The sequence below is a fragment of the Cladophialophora yegresii genome (genome assembly GCF_000585515.1).
Source record: "Cladophialophora yegresii CBS 114405 chromosome Unknown aczIN-supercont1.2, whole genome shotgun sequence".
Taxonomy (NCBI): Eukaryota; Fungi; Ascomycota; class Eurotiomycetes; order Chaetothyriales; family Herpotrichiellaceae; genus Cladophialophora; species Cladophialophora yegresii.
The window spans coordinates 3,540,521-3,560,823 of record NW_006913046.1 but is presented as its reverse complement, the minus strand read 5'-3'; the positions used below and the strand labels follow the sequence as shown (position 1 = coordinate 3,560,823).

Here is a 20,303-nt window from a genome sequence, read left to right as displayed (position 1 = left end):
GAACCGAGTCGTTGGTCGTATCAATGGACCGCAAGCCGAGGCTTGCAGGGCCTTCATCTAACTCGTATGGTCACCTGTTCCTTCGGTCGGACAAGGACCTATTGGGTAAGGGCGAGTCGCATCGGAGTCATTGCTGAATATTGCTGAACCAGCCGAACAGCGCCATGGAGACCAGGAAGAACGGAAATCGGTTTGAGACTTGACGTTCTAGACCAGAGAGCGCCCAGTACCCAGCCCATAATAGCTCCTTTGAGCTATGCACCTGGACGCGTATGGAGGAGCTGGCGAGTTTGAGCTGGAAACGAAGGCTACGGGGACTTGCGCTCTGGTGAGTGTTGAGTGAACACCTGGTGAGTGAAGTGCGCCAACAGACGCGCGGTACCGAGATAAACAGCCTACATGGCTTGCATTGCCGGGGTTTAATAGGCTATGTTTTGCTGGTGGTGCTAGACAGCTTCAGCTTGGACCAAACGATCCTTGAACTTCTTCTCACTTCACCATTGCATGCAAGTGATGAATGACGGTGGCGATTGCGGGGATTTGGAGCAGATCACGCAACGATTGCCTACTCCATGCATAATGATGATGAAGCAGGTACGAGTACTCGTTACTTTTCATGGCCCAAACCTGAAACGGCCACTCTTGTGTGGTCCAAGCGAACACCGCGGTAACGAAGACTGAGAGCTGTAAAGTTTCAGCGAGCTGTCTGCTATACTCTCTCTGTTTCAGACGGCAATAGCGGACTCGAGCCCTGGCAGCTTGGAGAGTGTGCGGGTATTCTTCAAGATCTCCTGAGTGATACCAATGGAAGGTCACGGTGACTGTTTCGTGGCGAAGCTGTGAGGCTCAAACGCTCCTCACAACTTCTCAAAGCGGAGATGATCCGTCGGCCCACAGCTGGCGGGGATTGCGGTTTTAGGGATCGCTGTTGCCGCAAGGAGCCACCACAACGGTACCGCATTCATGTATTGTAAGGAGCCAGTCAGTGGTCACAGACCCCTCAGGGACAGGCCTCGCTGATGAGCGCCAGGTTCTTTTGCGCCTGCCAACTTCATTGGCTCATATTGGACGACTGCAAAATGCTCACGCTGCAAGGGGTGAGCTCCTCTTGGAAATCACATATTCAGCGTCCTGGCAGACATCTGGCGAGCTGCCAGCCTTTCCACTAATTATGGGATAGAAATCAGGTCTCGTACGAGTTTAAGCTTCATTTGGGGCCACAATCGCTGCAGACACTCACCGTAAGACATGTGATAGTGCCGAGTTAGGACGATCGAACTTATTCCTAGATCGAAAGTGAGGGATTCTAGATCCTCTGGCAGTTGGTGCTGTGTAGACTCGGAAGCATCTTACAGCTTCTTCAGGTCGAATATACTGTACGCCTATCGCTTCGTGAGCAGTCGCAGCATGTGAATCGAATGCGGGACACACTAATGACTCAGATTCTGTCGGATGTTGAGCAGCTTAACGAAGTTGAACCATACGTGAAAGAAAGCTGCATCGTCGAGCCAGGTGCTACCTGGAGGTGCCGACTTTACTTTCACAGCAATAACACTTGTCAGTGCGGATGAAAGAGCAAGCCAGGAATTGTGGTGAATATTTGCACGGGTCCTGACGCAGAGATGAAAGACAGTGCCGTCTAGCTCAACGATTTATACCGTAATGAGTAAACTGGCAATGGGTTTCCAAGGCAGTGCCTTGTGTTAACGGGTAAGAGCAGGGTTTGAGGGCGGAATGAAGAATGGAACATTGGCCAGCGAGATCCTCGTCGAGGCCACTCACTTCCTGCACTACACAGTGCAGTACAGTCTCACCACTGGCAAGGTCTTCTGGTCCCGAGCCGGACAAGCATCACCGGCACTAGGTGTGACGCGAGTGCTGCTACTGTGTAGTCGTACAAGCCGATCATTATTCGATCTCCTCAAGATAGTCTTTCCTTACCTTTGACCACGCGAAGCGTCAACTGCCTTTCGCACATCCCAGCGCTGTGGTACATCTCCCCATCAAACAGCTGAGTGGCAACCTTGACGGGTGGATGAATGTGTCGAGAAGTGGGAATGGCGTGCCGGCCACGTGAAGCCAAGTTTGGACAATTGTTCATTTAAAAAATATCTTGAAGCTTGCCATGGTTTAGATGCCAAAATCTGTGTAGATTGGGAGGATGGCTTTCTGGATCTTGTTGAGCGCCGTCTTACACACACGTGAGAAGGTTAGGAAGATAGTCGTTCACACCAGATTTGTTCACTGACAGCCCCTGGACGGTCAAATTGTAGTCGCATGCTGAAATCATGGGGAGCACTGTGCACATTTCGAGTCCGGCGTCACTGCTGATCGTGAATTTGGCGTGCCTAGTCGACTTCGCTTGCCGAACTCCGTGGCGTGATCGGTGGTGCAATACGAGTACAGGGTAGCTTGTGGAGACTAATGCTGGGCCTTCTCATCGACTGACCAGTCATCGACACAGGGAATGCTATTGAGATGCTGTACAGTACGGGCACCACCACAAGTACGAGCTATGGGCGGTCATGTCGGATATCGACGTATTTTGTACATACTGTAGGGTGGCTAGATGTTTCCTGATTGATCACCCACGAATACTGACGGAAGTAAGAGTTGACAGGGTAAATCCTGGCCACACATACATGCAGTAAACTAGCCACTTAAACAGGCATGATTGTAGCTGAAACCTTTGCTGGTCTTTGTGTGAGAGCGATGGCAGCAGTCGCCATATCAAAAGTTGCCATTGTGACCCTTGCCATGCGGAATGCGCCTGGCAATCATCGAGGACTGGCGCTCAAAAGGCTTCAGATTCGCACATGGTCCACGCGAAAGCTCTAAAGTGGCAAAACCGCAATCAGCCTGTGACACGCCCAGCACTTCACGCCTCTCTTTGCGGTCCTCTAGGTGTTCGAAGTACCCGGCCTAGAACAGAAAGCTCTCCAGTCTTAACCAGTAGATCTGCGTTACCTTCCAACCTGTACGAGTACAGCGTGACCATGGAAGCAGATGTACGAGTCCGGCTTGCTTTCCGTCCTTGAGACTCTTGTGACATCATGACAGTGACATGCATCACCAAGACAATTCCAAGATCTCCTGGTGGCAAGCGGCGTGCCTCGATGTATTGTGTATATTGCACACATTCCGAGTACACGCGTCTTATCTCTGCAAAGTTACGGGCTTGCCTTCAAAAGACCCGGGGATGTGGTTGCTCGGTGAAATTCCTCGTGCTGTACCCCTCACAGGTATGTAACAACGATGGAGAACCGAAATGCACCTATGGCATATGGGCGTCGCGGTCGCCGGTGCATCTGGACAATCTTCAGCCCAGAGTGGAAGTCGGAAAGGTCGCAATCCACGTGGCCGGACCCGGTAGAGCCACACTGGATGGGGTTGCTCTTTGGAGCGCGACACAACCGACTTGGCCGAAATGGTGCAGATTTGACTTTGGCCATGATTCCCGGCCGGAGGATCTCTATGGGCAGCAGCCGAGCAGCCGCCCACAACAGTGCCTGACAGGCGTCCGGAGGCGCTTTCCGTGGCGAATCTAGACTGCCGCGACTGCCCATGAGCGTTCTTGGACGAGAGGACGATCATCCCCGAGCCCAGGCAGACAGGGCTTCAGTCGACCATTAACTGACTACTCGTACATAGCCGGCACACAGTACTCCGCAGTTCCGCAGGCACGCCTCACTACACCGCCACAATCCCGCCGTCTACCATTCCCCTGCTTGTCGTCATTTCTTGCACTCGTGCGATGAGCGCTTCCAGCCAGAGCGGTCCCCCCATCGTGGAAACCGGATACGAGCAGCATTGAACTTTTGTCTTTGCTACTCCGCTCAGATCGCGTCTAGACTAGCTAGGTCGTTATACCTGTCTTAGGAATGATAGTCTTCACTGCCCAGGTGGAAGCGAGTAGTCAGATTGAAGACAGTACGAATACTCGTACCACTCCACCTCCTCCTGAAAACCAAGCCACTGACGAAGCACCTCTAGGCGCTACATCTAGTTCTCACTAACCGCTTGCGTCTCTATTCTGCCAGTAGGTGGAGTCGATGGGCCCTTCAGGTTCATGAAATCATGTTCCAAACCCACGCGGTCGCAGAGGCTACCGTTCGGTAAAGTCATGCTGACAAACACCCAACAAACTGGAGGCGTTTTTGGTGACGTGAGTGGAATCCATGCTGCTGGATTGAACAGAACTTCCGCGCTTCTCCATGTCGACGTGCATTCGGCCCTCCAATCTCGCCTCCGGCCTTGACGCTTAGCCCCCAAATTCGGGACTTGAAGCTCGCTCTACTGCAAGAGCGATGTACCTACATGATTGAGAGCAACGTTGTGACGGGGAGAAAACAATGCGTGAATCGCTAAGAGGCTGAATGGTATTTTTGGATATGGCGCTTTGTGTGCGACCCACATGCCACGCGCTGACTGGAGCGCTTCATACATCGGTTCAGGGCGTAGGACAAAGAACTTTCCCTCAAGACGGAGCACGTACGCTGAACCTCCCCACTACCGTATGCAGTACCATACTCTGATAGCCGCCTTCGAGGCCACAGTCGCGGCGATTTAGTCCCATCAAGCCACGCACCGGTCTCTCAGTGGCGCTAACGTGATGATCAGCCAACTTGACCCCGAGCAGCAAAGAAGCGCGTCCCTAAGATCTGGGCAGCTCAGGCAATCATCCGTTACAGCCGGCGGCTTGCAATTGGAGATACCTGATAATTCTTGTCCCTGTCGACTACCCCACAAGACTTTAGGTTGCCCTTTTTGGGTACCTGGCCATGACGAGGCGACGATCTTCCTGGCCCTCGGCGTTGACAGCGTGTGCTGAACTCGGCCAGTAATCGACCAAAGATCGGACAACTAAGTTCGATACACAGGGCTGTCCAGACGTCTAGATCCTGGGCCGTCCAATACTTGCGTGCATTTCCTAATCTCTAGCTAAACCATTCCGACCCTTCAGAAAACACGATACTGGGCGGATACACTTGGACGCAGATCGTTCCTGGAAACGTCACCCTGTTACAACATTGTCGGATTGTCGGGTCTCCAGGCCCTAGGTTCCGAAGGAATACTGTAAACTAGTCTCAGGCCGTTCGTTGGGGCAGGACCCGGCCAAAACCACAGGCTAAATAGTGGGCTTCTTCACTGACAGGGCCTTCCCAAACAGGGCTCGATGTGTACCGAGCTTTCTAGAGAGAAGTCAAATTCAGCCATGGCAAGTGACCCTGCCAGATCTCGTACCTCGTATGCCTATGGTCTGAATCTGTTCTGGGCCTCACCGGTCCTGAGAACCAAGATGTGGCTTTCCGACCTGGGGCACCGTGACAACTTCTTCCTCGCGCTCGAAGTCCCATAGACTTCAGCTACCCGAGTCATTGCTCCAAGAGAACCAAAGCCCAATGCGTGGAACTTCCTCTGGCACCGGTGTCGCGTCTTCCTTGACTCACCGTGGTGTCGGGGGTTCTGTTTGCCTACTCCCCTCAGTCATCTGTCGGCGTCTCCTGCAAGACCTCCCATAGATTCCCCGAAGAGGCGAATAGTGCGAGGTGATGTACTGTACCCTGGAGCTATCCAAGAGGCACTACTCTTTCGTAGCGTCGATGTCCAGCAGGAAAGAGCTGAGCCCAATGACTATGCAAGATCCAATGCACTAGTTACCTCTTTCGCGTGTCATTTGGGGACTCTATACCATCTCCTCCACCGTTAAGGCGCTTGTCACTCCCATTGATTCGTCCCTCGCAGATGCCCGAGACTTTTGCCCTTCGGGGACGATCCAGGTGGGATGGACCTAGTGCTTGCGAACTTTAGTTTTAGACCCTACCCCCCGGTTGTGATGCCCTGGTCAAGCAGAACAGTGTATTCCGATGTTCCCCCAATACACAGCCCTCTGATATTGGAGTTGACTGTCTCTGTTCATTCCCCTCCATTTTCTGTCCAGGTCAATCACACGGCTAACAACTTCTTTCTCGTCAGCCTATCGATCAGCGGCTTCCACTACTCGTACATTCAGCGCCTTCGAGTGCGAACGCAACGACTGCACAACCACGGATGACTGACGGCCTGGGGTTTGCGACGATCACCTCAACTTCTAGACCTCCACCCAGATCATTTCCCGGTTCTTCAACATATTAAGAACAGGATAGCAACTTCCCAGACATTGGCTCTCCCGTCTTTGGCTGCTCGGAGTGGTGGCTGGGCCGTGTACCTTGGACGACTGTCGGCGAGGCTGACCGCGACTTTGCAAAAGCACAGCGCCCATATCATTGACTGACCTGGATCACATGGCGTTCACCGGCAACCCAGTCCACACCTTTCGACACCAGTGATGTTGCTAACGTACCCGGCTGGAACGCTCGATTGGTACTGTGGCGGACGAGGACGTCACTAGAAGCATTCTGTTCACGCCCTCCCATGTTCGCGCATCCAGTATCTGTCAACCTAAAGAGATGACAGAGGGTGTAGATAACATTGGGAAATCTGCTGGGGCAAGTGGTCCTGCGCAAGGTCAGATCGACCAGGAGGACAGGCAGCCAACTATGCCTGGTCTGGTTCAGAGTGGTCGCTCATCGCCGAATATGCAGAACATCGCAACGGAGGGGCCAGCTCTGTCGCCCGCTGACAAGAAACGGAACAGATTAGGATACCAACGCACTGCGGTCGCATGCGGTCAGTTCCTCCTCCCGACATCACCAAGTGCGACTTCTCTGACCACGCATAGGCCACTGCCGGCGGCGCAAGATCCGCTGCGTGCCTGCTTTCAATGACACAAGCGGTCGCTGCCAGAACTGTAGTCGCCTCAAAAAAGAGTGTCAGTTCTTCCCTGTCGACTTACCGGGCTCAGCGCCCCCGAAGCGTGTGCGCAAGGCGACGAACAACTCTGAAGCCTTCAATAACGAAGGAGACACTTCGGTCGCCTCATCCTCTCCAGGTGGCATCCTTAGGAGCACCTCAGTGGAACAATTGAATGATGTCGACGATCACTTGGACACTCACCTGTCGCGGGAAAGTCCAGGCCTTCACGGGTTCGACCCTTCTCTACCAATGTCTCTTCAAGGTAGGGTCGTAGGAAGCCTTGCGTGTTCAGCAGCTGATTTTGCCCAGGCCACAACTTCCCAAATTCTTATGATTCTAACCACCAGCACCACCAGGGCCAACAGATGCTCATTCAGTCTTCATACTCACCTCGAACCTACGCTCAAGATCATATCAATTCTCAGTTCTATCAGCAGCAGCAGTATGGACATTCTCTGCCCTCACAATATTCTTCGGCATTTTCACACGGGCCTTTGCCTTCGCCCATGGCGACCATCGCGCAAGAACCCACGTACGAATACCAGACACCAGTGTCAAATCCTCCCTACAGCTGGGGTCAGCCGACACGGTCATTTTCGTCTGACACCCCCGAAGAGTTGTCGTCCGGCTTTACAACGCCTTATCGAACCAACACATTTCCATTTTTCGAGAAAAGAATGACGAACCAAACAATGCAGCTTGCCCCATCGAGCTCGAGCCTGGCGCATTCCGGCATGGAGAGTCAGCAGAATGCAACGCTCGGTGATTTTCGCGAAGACAACCAGTATCAACCCATGCCGATGAGAGTACACCAGGAGTGGGGAGGAGGCGGTCCAGATCCAGCTCAACAAACCTCTGCGCCAGGTTTGGGTATGTACCCTCAGGCCTGGTATCCGCCGCATCCGAATATGGAAGGAATGAGACAGGATGAGGGCCAGCCTCAAGTACTGCCATCGCAAAATCACAACGCAAGAGGAGGTCAGCATAAGCCCTCTGGCTGAGCTGCCCGATATCGCCCGCGAGTTCGCATTCCACTCCACAAGAAACGACTTGCGCCGGCTAGTCCGTACATGACACTCTCAACTCATGGAGGCCCTCTTGTGAGATCCAGCGATCTCCACGGTCGGAGTGTAGCATCGAGAGCTCGAATCTGACGATAACATTTGAGGCCTATCGAAAGTTTCGCACGCCTCGACTGCGGACGCTACCGAGTTAGTAAGCATGAGTCTGAGGAATGAGCTGCTTGCGGTGATAGAGATGTTCGGACTACCCTCCTCTCTTGTGATTGTTTGTGGAAGGGCGAATCCTGAGGACCATATCGCGACCGAGTCGACCAAGACGTCAGAACAAACCCTTGCCGAAGGCACCAGTGGCGAGCATTACACCCAACCAGCGCTCGGACTCGGGTGATAGGCAGGTATGGCAAGGCGCTGGAAACCGTTGGCAGGCAGCACGGCAGATTGTGAAAGTCCAGTGCGTCAAGGTGGCCGAAGTGGCGCGGAGTCTTCTGCGTCAGCAAGCATATGGCCTCCCATGCCAGGAGTTTCGCACAACTATCACGCTGTCTTCGCCAACCTCTGAATCTCCCGGGGTCCGAATCTTCAAGGATGGGCAATCGAGTCGTCATTCTACGCGGTATCCACGATTCGCCGACCTGTGTCAGGGCTACGCCTGTTTCTGTTCTCATAGCCCTCCGCAAAGTCCAGACTTCCGGGTGGTTCCACCCACGGAACCCGGAAATCTCACCACTAGCCGAGTGCCATACCCATGCGCATCAAAAGGTGCGTCAGAACACGACAGGGGCATGCCAGATCCAACTGCGATGGCGAAGAGGACCGAAGGCAGGGCACGGCTTCATAAGTTCTAGAATGCCACAAATGCGCCACGCATTGGTGGAACACGACCTGTCTCATTCGAAACCATCCGGCTTTCGATGGCTGCTACCTCGTGATCGTTCCGTCCGACAATCCGGCAACCAAGAATGCCCGTTCGACACTGGCCCCAGGCCTGGAACGCCTTCTGCGGGGAGTGATGGGTTCGGGTGCTGAGAAAATGAAGCGCCACCAGTCGAGGAAAGTAAGCGTCGTCCGCGAGAACGATGTGGACGAAAGAGGACTGTGCACGTGAATGTGGATTGTCGGCTCGCATGCCAAACGTCCAGTGATCAGAAGCCCTTAGGTGCGATTCTTCTGTCGGATCTGCACCAGTCAACTTCGAGCACTACCAGGGTACTCGCTGCGAGGGAAGATGTGGATGGAATGCGTGGGCAGCAAGGGCAACAATATTGATATGGCCTGCATCGGGTGCGACATGGGATGGAGCTTGAGGATGGACTGGCAGGACTAGGTCGACAACGACGCCGCTGCTTTCACACGAGTCTGGATGCCATCCCACAGTATGAGCCGCAATGCCCATGACACCGTGCAAGGAGTTCGAGAGGAATGTTCTTGACACCAGACACGAATTAATCCAGTCGACAGCTAGTCACCATGTCGGTGCGACTGGTGCGACTGACTAATGCATAATCTAATCCATGCACGTGATTCAGTACCTCCATCCGCTTTCTCTCCAGCTGATTCGTGCCTCACTCATCCCTTCACCCCCTACGACTCGGGTGCTGTTGCTTTGCTGACAGTCTCAAGGTACCGAAGACGGCTCAATAGCGTATGGCGCGACAATGCCGTTGCCTCGCGCCAGCTGCGACCGAACGTCTCTTGGGCGGCTTTGCGTGGATTGCAAGAACACCTCACCTTGGAGTGAGTTGAACGTCCGTTGAAGGCAACGCTATCGTGAACTTCCTCATGCAATAACTCTGAGGCGGTCTTCGGCGCGCTATCAGACCTACTTCCTGCAATGCCGACAATGCGAAAAGAAAAAGGGCTACAAAGTTGATTGAAGTCTAAGTGGACTTCAGATTGAGCTTCCTCACCGTGTGCATCTTTAGTGAAGAGATCTCCTGTAGCTCCAGTACGGTTCTGAAACCGACAGAAGCAACTGAGCATGGCTCTTTCATCCCTCGTGGTTACAGTTTCACGCCGCATGGAAGTTTGGATTTGACAACAACAGACCGCCAGACTCCGAGTCTTCGGTGTCGTAAGTTTCAAGTGAGTCGACTTTCATCCGGAGTCATATTGCGGAGCCATTTTCCGGGCAAGATTTGGATGCTCTTGAGTCTCTCTTTGACCGGATTAACCGCGTCGACAATGGTACTGATCCTCCATCGACGGAACGTCTCCGCTTGTGCCAGTTATAGGCACTGGGATAAAAGCATCTTGAAACGTGTTCGGATACAGAACCTGGGCTGAACAAATACGAAACAAGCCATTATAGCAGGAGATGACTACTTCATTGAGCCGAAGGGATTTCATCTCGACTCCCAAACACCAAAGCCACGGGTATCACAACGGAAAAGTAATCGTCGCCAAATCCATGATGTCCCATCCCGCCTTACGCAATTGATAAGATATACTTTTTTGTGTGCATCGCGGTTGGTGCTGTCAGTCCACTCGTCCTGCTCGCATGTTTCCACCAGCATCCATAGGTACCCACACACCTCATCGTGCCTCACACCACGTCTCTTTCCACTTCGTCGGGCGTTATCTCCGCTAGCCCAAGTCCAGCCTGGCAAGCCATACAAAGGCCTGAGCGCTCACTCGACGTGAGCGTCTCGGTGTGGTCATTGGCCCAGCACCGCATGCACTTGGCACGTCGGGAGAGAGTCCCGGTCCCGCTTGGCGACGACGACACAGGCACCTTCCAGTCCTGCTGCGGCTGCTGCTGCTCGTCCTCGACTTCTGCCTTCTGCTCGAGAGCAGCGACATCCCCGCCCGGGAAAGACAGCCCCTGTGACCAACACGTCATGGAACAGACGCGCTCCCTCCGGCAGAGGGGGTCGGCCTCCCGATTCAGGCCACCGCAGAACCGACAAACGACCACGCATTGGGCTCCGCGTCCAGCAGCGCTGCCTCGCGTCCAGATTCCCTTTCCCCAGCCACAATCGACGCAGAACCGCTTGGCGTGTTCCTTGTGCCCGAGGCTCCGAAGGCCCTTTGTCTGGCCAACGTGGAACTTACCGCGCGGGAGCGTGCGCAGGCAGGCGTAACAGTTGAGATGCTCCACGGGCGTGATCCGGTTATTGTGCAGGTTGGTCACGCCCTCATTTGGGCCTCCCGGGCCAGCAGACCGGGGGAAGAACGCCGCCCAGTTGTGCGCGTTCTGCCAGGCTTCCACACGCCGTTGGCTTTCGGCCCTCTCGGCGGCGAGGAGGCATGCCCTGAGGGTTGCGCGCTTGACGGCCAGGTCCTTCTTGAAGGGAATCAGGTCACGGGCGGACCTGCATGTTAAGCGGAAGGACGTTGCGTCGTGGTAGTCCACCTGGGCTGTAATCTGGCTGGTCAGTTCGGTGGGGAGATCGAACATTGTCGTGGACTGGGCATCAGCACGGGTGTGAGCGGTGGTGGCGCACTGAGCTGCCATCAGTACTCGGTTCATGTCCATTTCGGGTGCTGGTTCGTGTGGAGAGTTTTCGAGGAACACAGGCTCCCTAAGCATGTTGGATGAGGTCGCCGGGTTCGCAATGGCCGCCCTGGATGGTAGATCGATGCGGTGGAGGGATCTCAAAGATCCAACGACAACTTCTCTTGGCGCTAGCATCGGCGGAGTGGGTTGGGGCGTAGCTTTGATCTCCGCAGGATAATCGAGTGCGTTTGAAGAGCTGGGTGCTGAAACATCCATGGCCTGTGCACTTGGAATCAGCTGGATGCACTCATGCACTCATGCCTTTACCGCACGGTGCTGAGGTACGCAGGTAGTAGCCCACAGGCTTGTAGACTAGAGTACAGTACGGAATGAGTCGTCGTCGTCGTCTCTATTCCTGCTGTGTATCCGACCATGCCGAAATAGGGGTATCAATGTCCAAGGTGAGAAGGGATTATAAGACCCATATATATAGTACCGCCATATGCGCGCAGGCACTGGGATCAAAGACGCCCGCACAGTCAGTCACTGTAGTTGAATGTCAGGAGGCAGTGGCAGCGTCAGTGAGGTCGGGTGAGGTGATGCCTCGCGGTCACGGTCATGGTCGCGCGGGGAATACTGAATCCTTGGCCCACGATTCATCGGCATGACTCCTTGGAGACTCGAGGCTTTGGCCCCTTTTTGAGGCGTTTAGGACTCATCGGCGTCGGCAGCGATGTGGCGATTTGGGCGACTGTCATGCACCAAGATATCAGGATCGTTCAGCAGGTTCTCGGGCGGCGTTTGTGGTCAATGCATGACCGTCATTCCTGTGTCTCACGGTGGCGTTTGGCAGTTTAGGGGGGGATCATATGGAAGGTAGTGAATTGGACGGACGGAATGGTTGGAAGTGATCTAAGTACGGTGTAGGCCGTGTGATACTGTATTTGGCTCAGTAACACAGTCACACACAATCATACAACCATACAAGCCAACAAAAAACCGTCACTTTTGTCACGGCAGGCATGGCATGGCATGCATGTTCGATATTGGCAATATAGCAATGATTGCGCCGGTCGCCGGTTGCTCCATAACTCACGCAAACTGTTTGACCTATTCTGCCTATTTGACCTGCGTCTGAGCTGCGGCCTTTGTGGCGGAGTGATTGACGACCCAGTCGTCCGTGTCCTGTTTTTCATTCAACCCCCAAGCCGTGCTGCTGTCATCATGCACGGTAGTCCTCCGCAGATCTCGCTTGTACTTGCCCTCGAACGTGCCCCCGTTTGCGCGGTGCAGAGTACATCTGTTGTCCCAGATGATCATGTCCGACGGGTTCTTCCACTCGACGCTGGTGGTGTACTTCTTCTGCGTCACGTGGTCGAGCAGCTTCTTGATCAACGCGTCGGATTCCTCCTTGGGCAGACCCTCGATCGAGTGGGAATGCGCGGCGATGTAGATGTTCCGGCGGCCGCTGGGTTCGTGGGTCTGGATGAGGCGGTGCCGGGCCATCACGCCGCCGTTGGTCGGGTCGAGGTCCTTGAAGAACTCCGGCGAGCCCAGCTTTCGCGATTGCGCGATCGAGTGGTTGACGGTGTAGTCCTTCTCGAGCAGTTCCTTCTGGAACTCCGGGTCCAGCTCATCCCACGCGGTGCGGGAGTCAGCAAAGTCGGTGTTTCCGCCGTTTCCGGGTGGAGGGATGTGGACCGCGCGGAGGAGTGAGAAGCTCGCACGTCGAGGGTTGAACGAAGAGTCGACGTGGAACAAAGCATTTCCCTGAAGGAGACCATCAGCGTCATTTCAGAGACGGACTAAACTTCGACCGTCGTACCTTCCCGTAGTGTGCTCGCGGACTGTTGGGATCTAGCACGCCGCCTTGGTCGTCAATGTTTCCTGCGTCGAATAGTTCGTAGTGCCCGTATCTCGGCTTGCGGCCATCAACCATGTACCGTCTCATTGTGTCTAGATCACCAATCCGTTTGGAGAATGCAATATGCGCTTCGTCGGAAAGACCAGTGCTGCGGAACATGCAAACGCCATACTGTCGTCAGCGTCAACAATGTCAGTGCTGAATGAAGCCAACATCGCCCAGCAGACCACCAAATGTTGCAGATGCATCGGGAGGAGGTAGTGCCTACCTTGGCCATAGCGGCAAAAATCTCCTGAAACTGTTCATCGGACAGGTTCTGGAAGTTGACGCCCTCGACCTCGGCCGCGAAGGTAGGGTGAAGTTTCTTGATACTAAGAGTTTTGAACTCTGGCTCTTCAGAATAGCTGCCCATTGTGATCTCGAGTTTGGGCGGTGCTTCTGATCACAAGCTCTACTATGTGAAGTCAGATGATTCCCCTGAGCTGATCTTGTTCTTTTGCTTTTCTGTCAGAGTTGTTTGATGTGAGTCGTCGATTTCGATGTATCTCGGTGACGCGCAGTTACAACGGTCTGGTATTGAGATTCTCGTGTCGTGGCGTGGTCAAGCACTGCCTTTTGTGCTTGGCTACGGAGATGGGGCTTCGTCGAGTCACCTACAAAGGAGCGTGGGGCGCGAATGTGGAGGACCCGTGTTCCTGGCTGTAAATAAGCGCATCAATGACCTTGGAATCTTATAGGCAACATGAAACATCACCGGCCTGGTCTGGTTCAATTGCCCATGGATGAACAGCACGCAAGGAGCCGCGTTAGCCGGAGTCGGCGGGGCAGTTGGACTGCGATGATGGCTTGCCAGCCTCGGGAGCAGGATCGACGTGTGGGAGTTTGGAGACCTGGGGAAAGTTGGGGTGGAGAGGAGATGTATCGCTTGGCATCACGCTGCTCATCCAGGTCCCAGGTCACAGCTCAGACGCCATAGCTCTCCTCCCACAGTACAGGACTACGGTGGTATGCGTGGAGTGCTGTCCGCTTGGAGTACCCTGGCATCAGAGTCTTGGCCTTCCTTGATACTCAGACTGGGCTAGCTTGAGATGTAACTCTCTTACCAATTACTATGTGGCACCGGTGAGATGATTTGACTGCCGATATATCGCGTCCGATCGTGCAATTTCTGGGCACTGGTGTCTTGGCTATTGCGATACACTATGCTTGCGCCGATCACTAGAAGCCACCGGCCGTTATGTGTTGCGGACTTCGGCGTCTTCAAGCACTGACTCGGCGCCGAAAGCGACCTCGAAGCTCCCATGGAGGTTCTTGGCTTAAGGCGTGGCAGTCCTTGGGCTGACTATTTCCTGCGGTATCGGTAGGAACAGGGAGCTTGACGAGCTTGTGAGCTGAGAATACTTTTCAAGATCTTGGCTTCTGTAAATACTACCCATGTTTTTGCGGACAGGAAAATCATCATGCGGAGCTTCGAGTGGACACATACTCCACGGAATCTGTCATGCTTTCAAAATCACCTATCGAGGCGTCGAAGCACGTAGAGATCAATTCTTGCCGGATTTTTAGAGTGTCTGGGATGGACACGACGGATTGTGAGCGCGAGGGTAGGCGTCTCGCTCGGCAAACCTGCCGTGATTCTAAGATACCAGTTTACTCCACTTTATTCATTGCAGTCTCAGACATTCACTTTTTGCGTTTGACTACAGACCATAGTCACTCAGGACCATGGAGACCTTGAGCGATGAGCTGTGGGATCTGGTGATTGCTGGGACCAGCATCCCACAGTCCCTTCTAGCCTTGTGGGTTTCCTCCCACCTTCGTCAACCAGACCCTCTCGACTGACTGACCAAGCCATCTGGTTTAGGTCACTCTCGCGTTCGGGCAAGAGGATTCTACATGTTGACCGCCACAGCTATTACGGCGGCGATGATGCCGGCTTGAGTTTGCAAGACGCAGAAAACTGGGTGCAGGAGCTGCGGAACTGTGGGCGATTCCCGCTTGTAGTCTTCCTGCCAGACCTCATTGATGACCTTTACTACAGCCAACAGCACAGTCTACAAAGATGGCTCTATCTTCAAAGCCGCAGCTGAGGCGACGCCCTCCGTCACATCACTGGGACCTTCACGATCGTACACCTTGAGTTTGAACCCCCAGATCATATACGCAAAATCCGACTTCCTTCCCACGCTGGTTTCGTCACGGATCCATACTCAACTGGAGTTCCTCGCTGTTGGGTCATGGTGGGTCCTGCGAAATGGACAGTTGCACAAGATTCCGAGCACGCGTGAGGACGTATTCAACGACGAGTCACTGTCAATGAAGGACAAGCGTGGCCTGATGAAATTCCTTCGATACGTGCTTCAAGAAGAGGAGGAGGGAGCACCAAGCTCCGAGGAGGAAGATACCGGCATGTCACTCAAGGCAGCCATATCAAACAAGTTCAAGATCCCAGTGTCGCTACAGTCGCCTCTACTCGCACTCGCACTGTCTCCTGTTAACGCTGAGTCGATGCCGTTCAACCAGGCGCTGGCAAGGATCAGAAGACACTTGAGGTCCATGGGCTACTTCGGCCCTGGATTTGGTGCTGTGATACCAAAATATGGTGGAACCTCGGAGATCTCACAGGTGGCCTGCAGGACCCAAGCTGTGGGTGGAGGAGTCTACCTGTTGGGTCACGGAGTGAAAAGTCTGCACGTACCTCTACAAAACGAGGAGGACGCTCCAGCGGTCGAAATCTCTCTTTCCAACGGCACACGAGTCCGGTCTCGCTACGTGGCTGGCAGTCTAGACGATATTCCGTCATTAACTGATTCTTCGACAGGTCAGCAATCACCCAGCACGACTTGGAGATCCATCAATGTGGTCGCCAGTCCGCTGAGCTCACTTTTCCCTCCAACCTCTGAGCATGGGCCCAGCCCTGCGGTCGCAATAGTCCTCATCGACGATGGTCTTAGCAACAATCCCATATATCTTCAGGTTCACTCAGAGGACACGGGGGAGTGTCCGGCAGGTCAATGTGAGTCCAATAGCCCTTTACTTACCCTCCTTTCTCATGATGATCCAAAAATCGAATACTTATCTACATTGCCTGAGCACTCTGTGCCTTGCTGATAATCATCCTCTGACAACCTGATGGATCCATATTTCCCCTGATTTACTCGCAGCCACCGATACGATGAATTTTGGCTGATGTGTCTGCTTCTAGGTATTGTGTATGCTTCCACGGTGTCGGAAGAGCACGCTGCCAAAAGTCGACTTGAAGCTGCGGTATCGGCATTCCTTGAGACTGCCAGTGCGACAGATGCAGTTCTTTGGTCTGTGTCTTATCGGAAAAGTGAGCCCTCTCCTGGTGGGACTCCTAGACCTCCATCACTACAGAAACCTTCGCCGCAGGTCTTGGTGTTTGGCCGGCGGGCGCACGATATTGCGTTCGATGACAGTGTGCTTGAGGCTGTTCAAAAAGCTTGGGAGTGTGTTCTGGACGAACACACCGCTGCCGAAAGCTCATTCCTGAGATTCGAAGAACGAGAGGGTGAGGTCGAAGACTAAATGATGCTCATCTGGCCGTCTCTTGCGTTGCGAACCACAACAATTATCCCCGGCGGCGCTGATACGTTCCCATTCCGGGATGCTTGGTAACTAGCCAGCCAGGTGCCAGCGAATCGGACCGTTGTGTGCGCAGATGCATGCCTGTGTCGCTGCAGGCTTGACCCATTTCCTGGTGAAAGAGCAATGAATGCAGGTGTGGAGCACCAGCCCGCCTCACCTCTGCTCAGAGAAGCCAGTTTAGGGATCATGCCTGTGTCTAGCTCTTCTCAGTCGAGCCAGCGCTTCGATGCTATATGAAGAGCAAGTTGACGGCTCCCTTCTAGGGCCTCCAGTTCTCATTACGCTATCTCGAGGGAGCACTGCTCCCTGCAGAGCATTACTTACCCACCAAGAAAGATAGGCAAACGCCCGATTCCTCCTCCATCGAAGTCAAACTCCCACCGAGTGCGTGTGTGCTGCATTGTGATTAACGTGTGACCGACAGCAAAGGTTTGAGCTCCACGTAATGACTGGAACGGCGCAGGACCGTCGTTTCGGCTGTACCTTCGCGCAAACCACATATCTTGTGCAGAGCCTTTCCTATATGGTGTATGTTCCCTCAGGGCTGAGCACACATTGGATGAATGGAGTCTTCGAGGTGTACGATGCAAAGATGCAACGAGGTCATATAGCCAAAGAGGTTTCACGCTGATATTTGGGAATGGTGATTTCATATCAAGCGGGCTCAACCAACTATGCCGACAATAACTCGAGGGTCGTCACCAGCTCGACGCTGCTTTCTTCAATAAATCAACGCACGCGTTCCTCGCTTTCTTTTCCAGCTCGAGCGTCGACACCTGTTTCTCCGTAACGTGTGAAGCTCTCACAGCTCTTATATAGCCAGTTCCCGTGCTAACAGGACATGGAGGCAAGCAAGCTTCGTGCCTTTATTCCAGGGAAATCAGTGTGAAGTTGTCGTTGGCGATGCTGCAGCACCGTCCGTGGCGCTCGGCGAGATTTGAAAACAGGGCTGCTTCCCTATTGAACATCTTGACCAACACCGACCCGACCTAGACGTCCATACGCGTCCAGAAAGTGGTCAGGGCCGGAGATCTTTGATTCATGTCTTGAGAACGCGGTGACGCGGGTAACGCAAAAGTGCCAAACCCCGATAAGCGATAAGGCATTTCTTGGCAGATTTGCTTTCCCCGGGCCAGAAATTTTTGGTTCGCTTTCCAGACTGCTGGACCACCACCACTTACATCGTCCGTCCGCCACCACTCCTCTCGTCATTCTGTAGTTCCACGCCAGCTTCTCTCCCCGAACAAGCCAATATGTCGTCGGACGAGATAGTGTGGCAGGTCATCAACCAGCAATTCTGCTCTTTCAAGTTAAAGTAAGACCCATGTGCACACCGCTGGACCGCAAAAGGCATTGCATGCTAACGCCCCGTACCTCTAGACTCAGCAGCAAAGAACAAAACTTCTGTCGCAACGAATACAATCTTACAGGCTTCTGCAATCGTCAATCCTGCCCCCTCGCAAATTCGCGCTATGCAACGGTTCGTCCGGATCCCGAGAGCGGAGCGCTATGCCTCTTCATCAAGACCCCCGAACGCACACACCTGCCCTCGAAATGGTGGGAAAAGATCAACCTGCCAAACAACTACGAAAAGGCTCTTGCGGCCATTGACGATAAACTACAGTATTGGCCGAGATTCTACATTCACAAGTGCAAACAGCGTTTGACCCGGTTGACGCAAGTGCGTATTCGGCAGTCGAGGATTCTGAAAGAGGAGACCAGACTGGGTGAGAAGAATGTCAGTCGATTAGCCCCGAAGGTTCGAAGAAGGGAGGAGACAAGAGAACGGAAAGCGGAAAGTGCGGCTAAGGTGGAGAGGGAAATTGAGCGAGAGTTGATGGAGAGACTGACAAGTGGCGCCTATGGTGACCGACCAATAAACATTGATGAAGGCTTATGGAAGAAGGTGCTTCGCGGCTTGGAGAGGAAAGAGAGGGGTGACGAGTTGGCAGATGAGGAAGAATTGGAGGATGAAGCCGAGGAGGAAAGAGAGGCCGAGGTAGAGTACGTCTCTGACTTGGAAGAAAGTGAAGATGAGTTGGAGAGAGAGATGGAAGATTTTGACGATTGGCTTGACGGAGAGTCTCCTGAAGAAGATGAAGAGGCCGACGACGATACTGAGGAGTCCGACGGCGAGGACAAGAGCGAATCAAGCGAAGAAGATGAAGACACCGAAGCCAGCAGGAAGAGAAAGCGTGTTTCCAAGCAAACTCCCAAGCCGCAGAAGAAGCCTCGCGGGCGAGTGGAGATCGAGTACGAGATGGAACAGCCTTTGAAAGAAGCGATATTGGCGTAAGCGGTACTGATTGTGGCCAGCGTGGAATCGCCAGGCACCGCGTAGCGCGGCTTGCGGTCTTACAGAGAAGTATGCATAGTTTGTCGAAGGATGATGCAACTTCCAGCACAGCGACGGAGGGAGTCCACGTTACAGGTCCAGTCTCGGCACGGATTGCCTTGAGCGCTTGGTACACTGAAACACCCAACACAAGGCAAGGGGCAAGCATCACAGAAAACCTTCTGCAGCAGCCGAACCAAGTCGTGTCTCTCTCCCAAGTCTTCAGGAGGATGTGTGTGTATGTTGCCGGACCAGCATGAGAAAATCGGTGATGGAGTCTCCTCACGGTTCCTTTTGCTGTTTCATACACACAGGCAAACTGTACCGCTCAAGCCTTACGGCAGATGCCTTTGATATACCTGAAGACCTGGGTTTTGCTCGCATCAGTATCGAGCCCAGTCATATACCACGACAACGAACAGACATACCTCGTGCCCTTTGAAGTCCCCGACAGTGGTTATTGTCCTTTCCTCCCAGCCTCCCATTCCCAGAACGACCTTATCGAGCTTTCCATTCAGCCGACAGCCGCCCATGAACACAGGCCAGATCCAGTCTACGAGCCAGGCGTAGGATATGGTGATTGCGTCTGTGCTGTTGTCAACATGTTCGAAGAACAGGAACTCGCCACCAGGTTTCAGCAGAGCCTGGACCACGGCGACCGTCGCCGCAAGTTGTTTTTGGGGTGCTGAGCACAGAGACTTTACTGCCACGACCGTATCAAAGACACCTTCGTCTAGCAGACTTGAGGTGGTGCTAGGGATCAAACCGGCTCCCTTCAGTGCTGGTAACAAACTCCCGGGCTGAGCACCCGCTTCCAGAGTCACCATCTTGCTTCTCAGACCGTATTTCTCCGCAGCTTCACACAGTTTTCCGTGCAGGAAGGCATTTGGTTCTGCGGCGTATAGCATCTCAATCTGGCCGGCCTTGTAATGAAACATCTGATCACCGGCACCAGGCCCTAGTTCAAGGACCTTCCCGTGCGCCCCAGAAAGGAGCTCGCCGATATGCTTGACCTGGACTTCATTCGCCGCCATCTTGGGGCCCAGCACCCGCCAGAAGTTCTCGAACCATTTCGACCGGAAGGATGATGGAGACACAAGAGGCAGGAAGGGATGAGAAATGAATGTTATCGGCAAGTAAAATATTGAAATACTCAGGAGAAGGAGAGGTTCTATGTAGGCTTGGAGCCTCACAAGAATGGAAGCACCCATCCTCGAGGGATTATATCGGAATTTACGGGAG

General features: G+C 53.7%; 6 protein-coding genes across 6 annotated transcripts; 3 read left to right on the top strand and 3 right to left on the bottom strand.

Moving 5' to 3' along the window:
• Positions 1-6,539: 6,539 nt before the first annotated feature.
• Positions 6,540-7,796, top strand: A1O7_03199 (uncharacterized protein; the record flags this gene model as incomplete). Its single annotated transcript, XM_007757224.1, has 3 exons — positions 6,540-6,669; positions 6,722-7,057; positions 7,105-7,796. The coding sequence occupies 3 exons, from the start codon at positions 6,540-6,542 to the stop codon at positions 7,794-7,796; spliced, it is 1,158 nt and encodes a 385-aa protein (XP_007755414.1).
• A 2,563-nt stretch (positions 7,797-10,359) lies between these two features.
• A1O7_03198 (uncharacterized protein) lies at positions 10,360-11,346 on the bottom strand (the record flags this gene model as incomplete). Its single annotated transcript, XM_007757223.1, has 1 exon — positions 10,360-11,346. The coding sequence occupies one exon, from the start codon at positions 11,344-11,346 to the stop codon at positions 10,360-10,362; it is 987 nt and encodes a 328-aa protein (XP_007755413.1).
• Positions 11,347-12,372: 1,026 nt separating this feature from the next.
• Positions 12,373-13,529, bottom strand: A1O7_03197 (alpha-ketoglutarate-dependent 2,4-dichlorophenoxyacetate dioxygenase; the record flags this gene model as incomplete). The annotated part of the gene is made up of 3 exons (XM_007757222.1): positions 12,373-13,023; positions 13,079-13,288; positions 13,386-13,529. 3 exons carry the CDS (start codon positions 13,527-13,529, stop codon positions 12,373-12,375), a joined length of 1,005 nt encoding a protein of 334 aa, XP_007755412.1.
• Positions 13,530-14,842: 1,313 nt separating this feature from the next.
• A1O7_03196 (uncharacterized protein) lies at positions 14,843-16,666 on the top strand (the record flags this gene model as incomplete). The annotated part of the gene is made up of 4 exons (XM_007757221.1): positions 14,843-14,916; positions 14,982-15,100; positions 15,159-16,133; positions 16,323-16,666. The coding sequence occupies 4 exons, from the start codon at positions 14,843-14,845 to the stop codon at positions 16,664-16,666; spliced, it is 1,512 nt and encodes a 503-aa protein (XP_007755411.1).
• A 1,313-nt stretch (positions 16,667-17,979) lies between these two features.
• On the top strand, positions 17,980-19,022 carry A1O7_03195 (uncharacterized protein; the record flags this gene model as incomplete). The annotated part of the gene is made up of 2 exons (XM_007757220.1): positions 17,980-18,041; positions 18,107-19,022. 2 exons carry the CDS (start codon positions 17,980-17,982, stop codon positions 19,020-19,022), a joined length of 978 nt encoding a protein of 325 aa, XP_007755410.1.
• Positions 19,023-19,389: 367 nt separating this feature from the next.
• A1O7_03194 (uncharacterized protein) lies at positions 19,390-20,095 on the bottom strand (the record flags this gene model as incomplete). The annotated part of the gene is made up of 2 exons (XM_007757219.1): positions 19,390-19,428; positions 19,490-20,095. The coding sequence occupies 2 exons, from the start codon at positions 20,093-20,095 to the stop codon at positions 19,390-19,392; spliced, it is 645 nt and encodes a 214-aa protein (XP_007755409.1).
• Between the last annotated feature and the right edge of the window lie 208 nt (positions 20,096-20,303).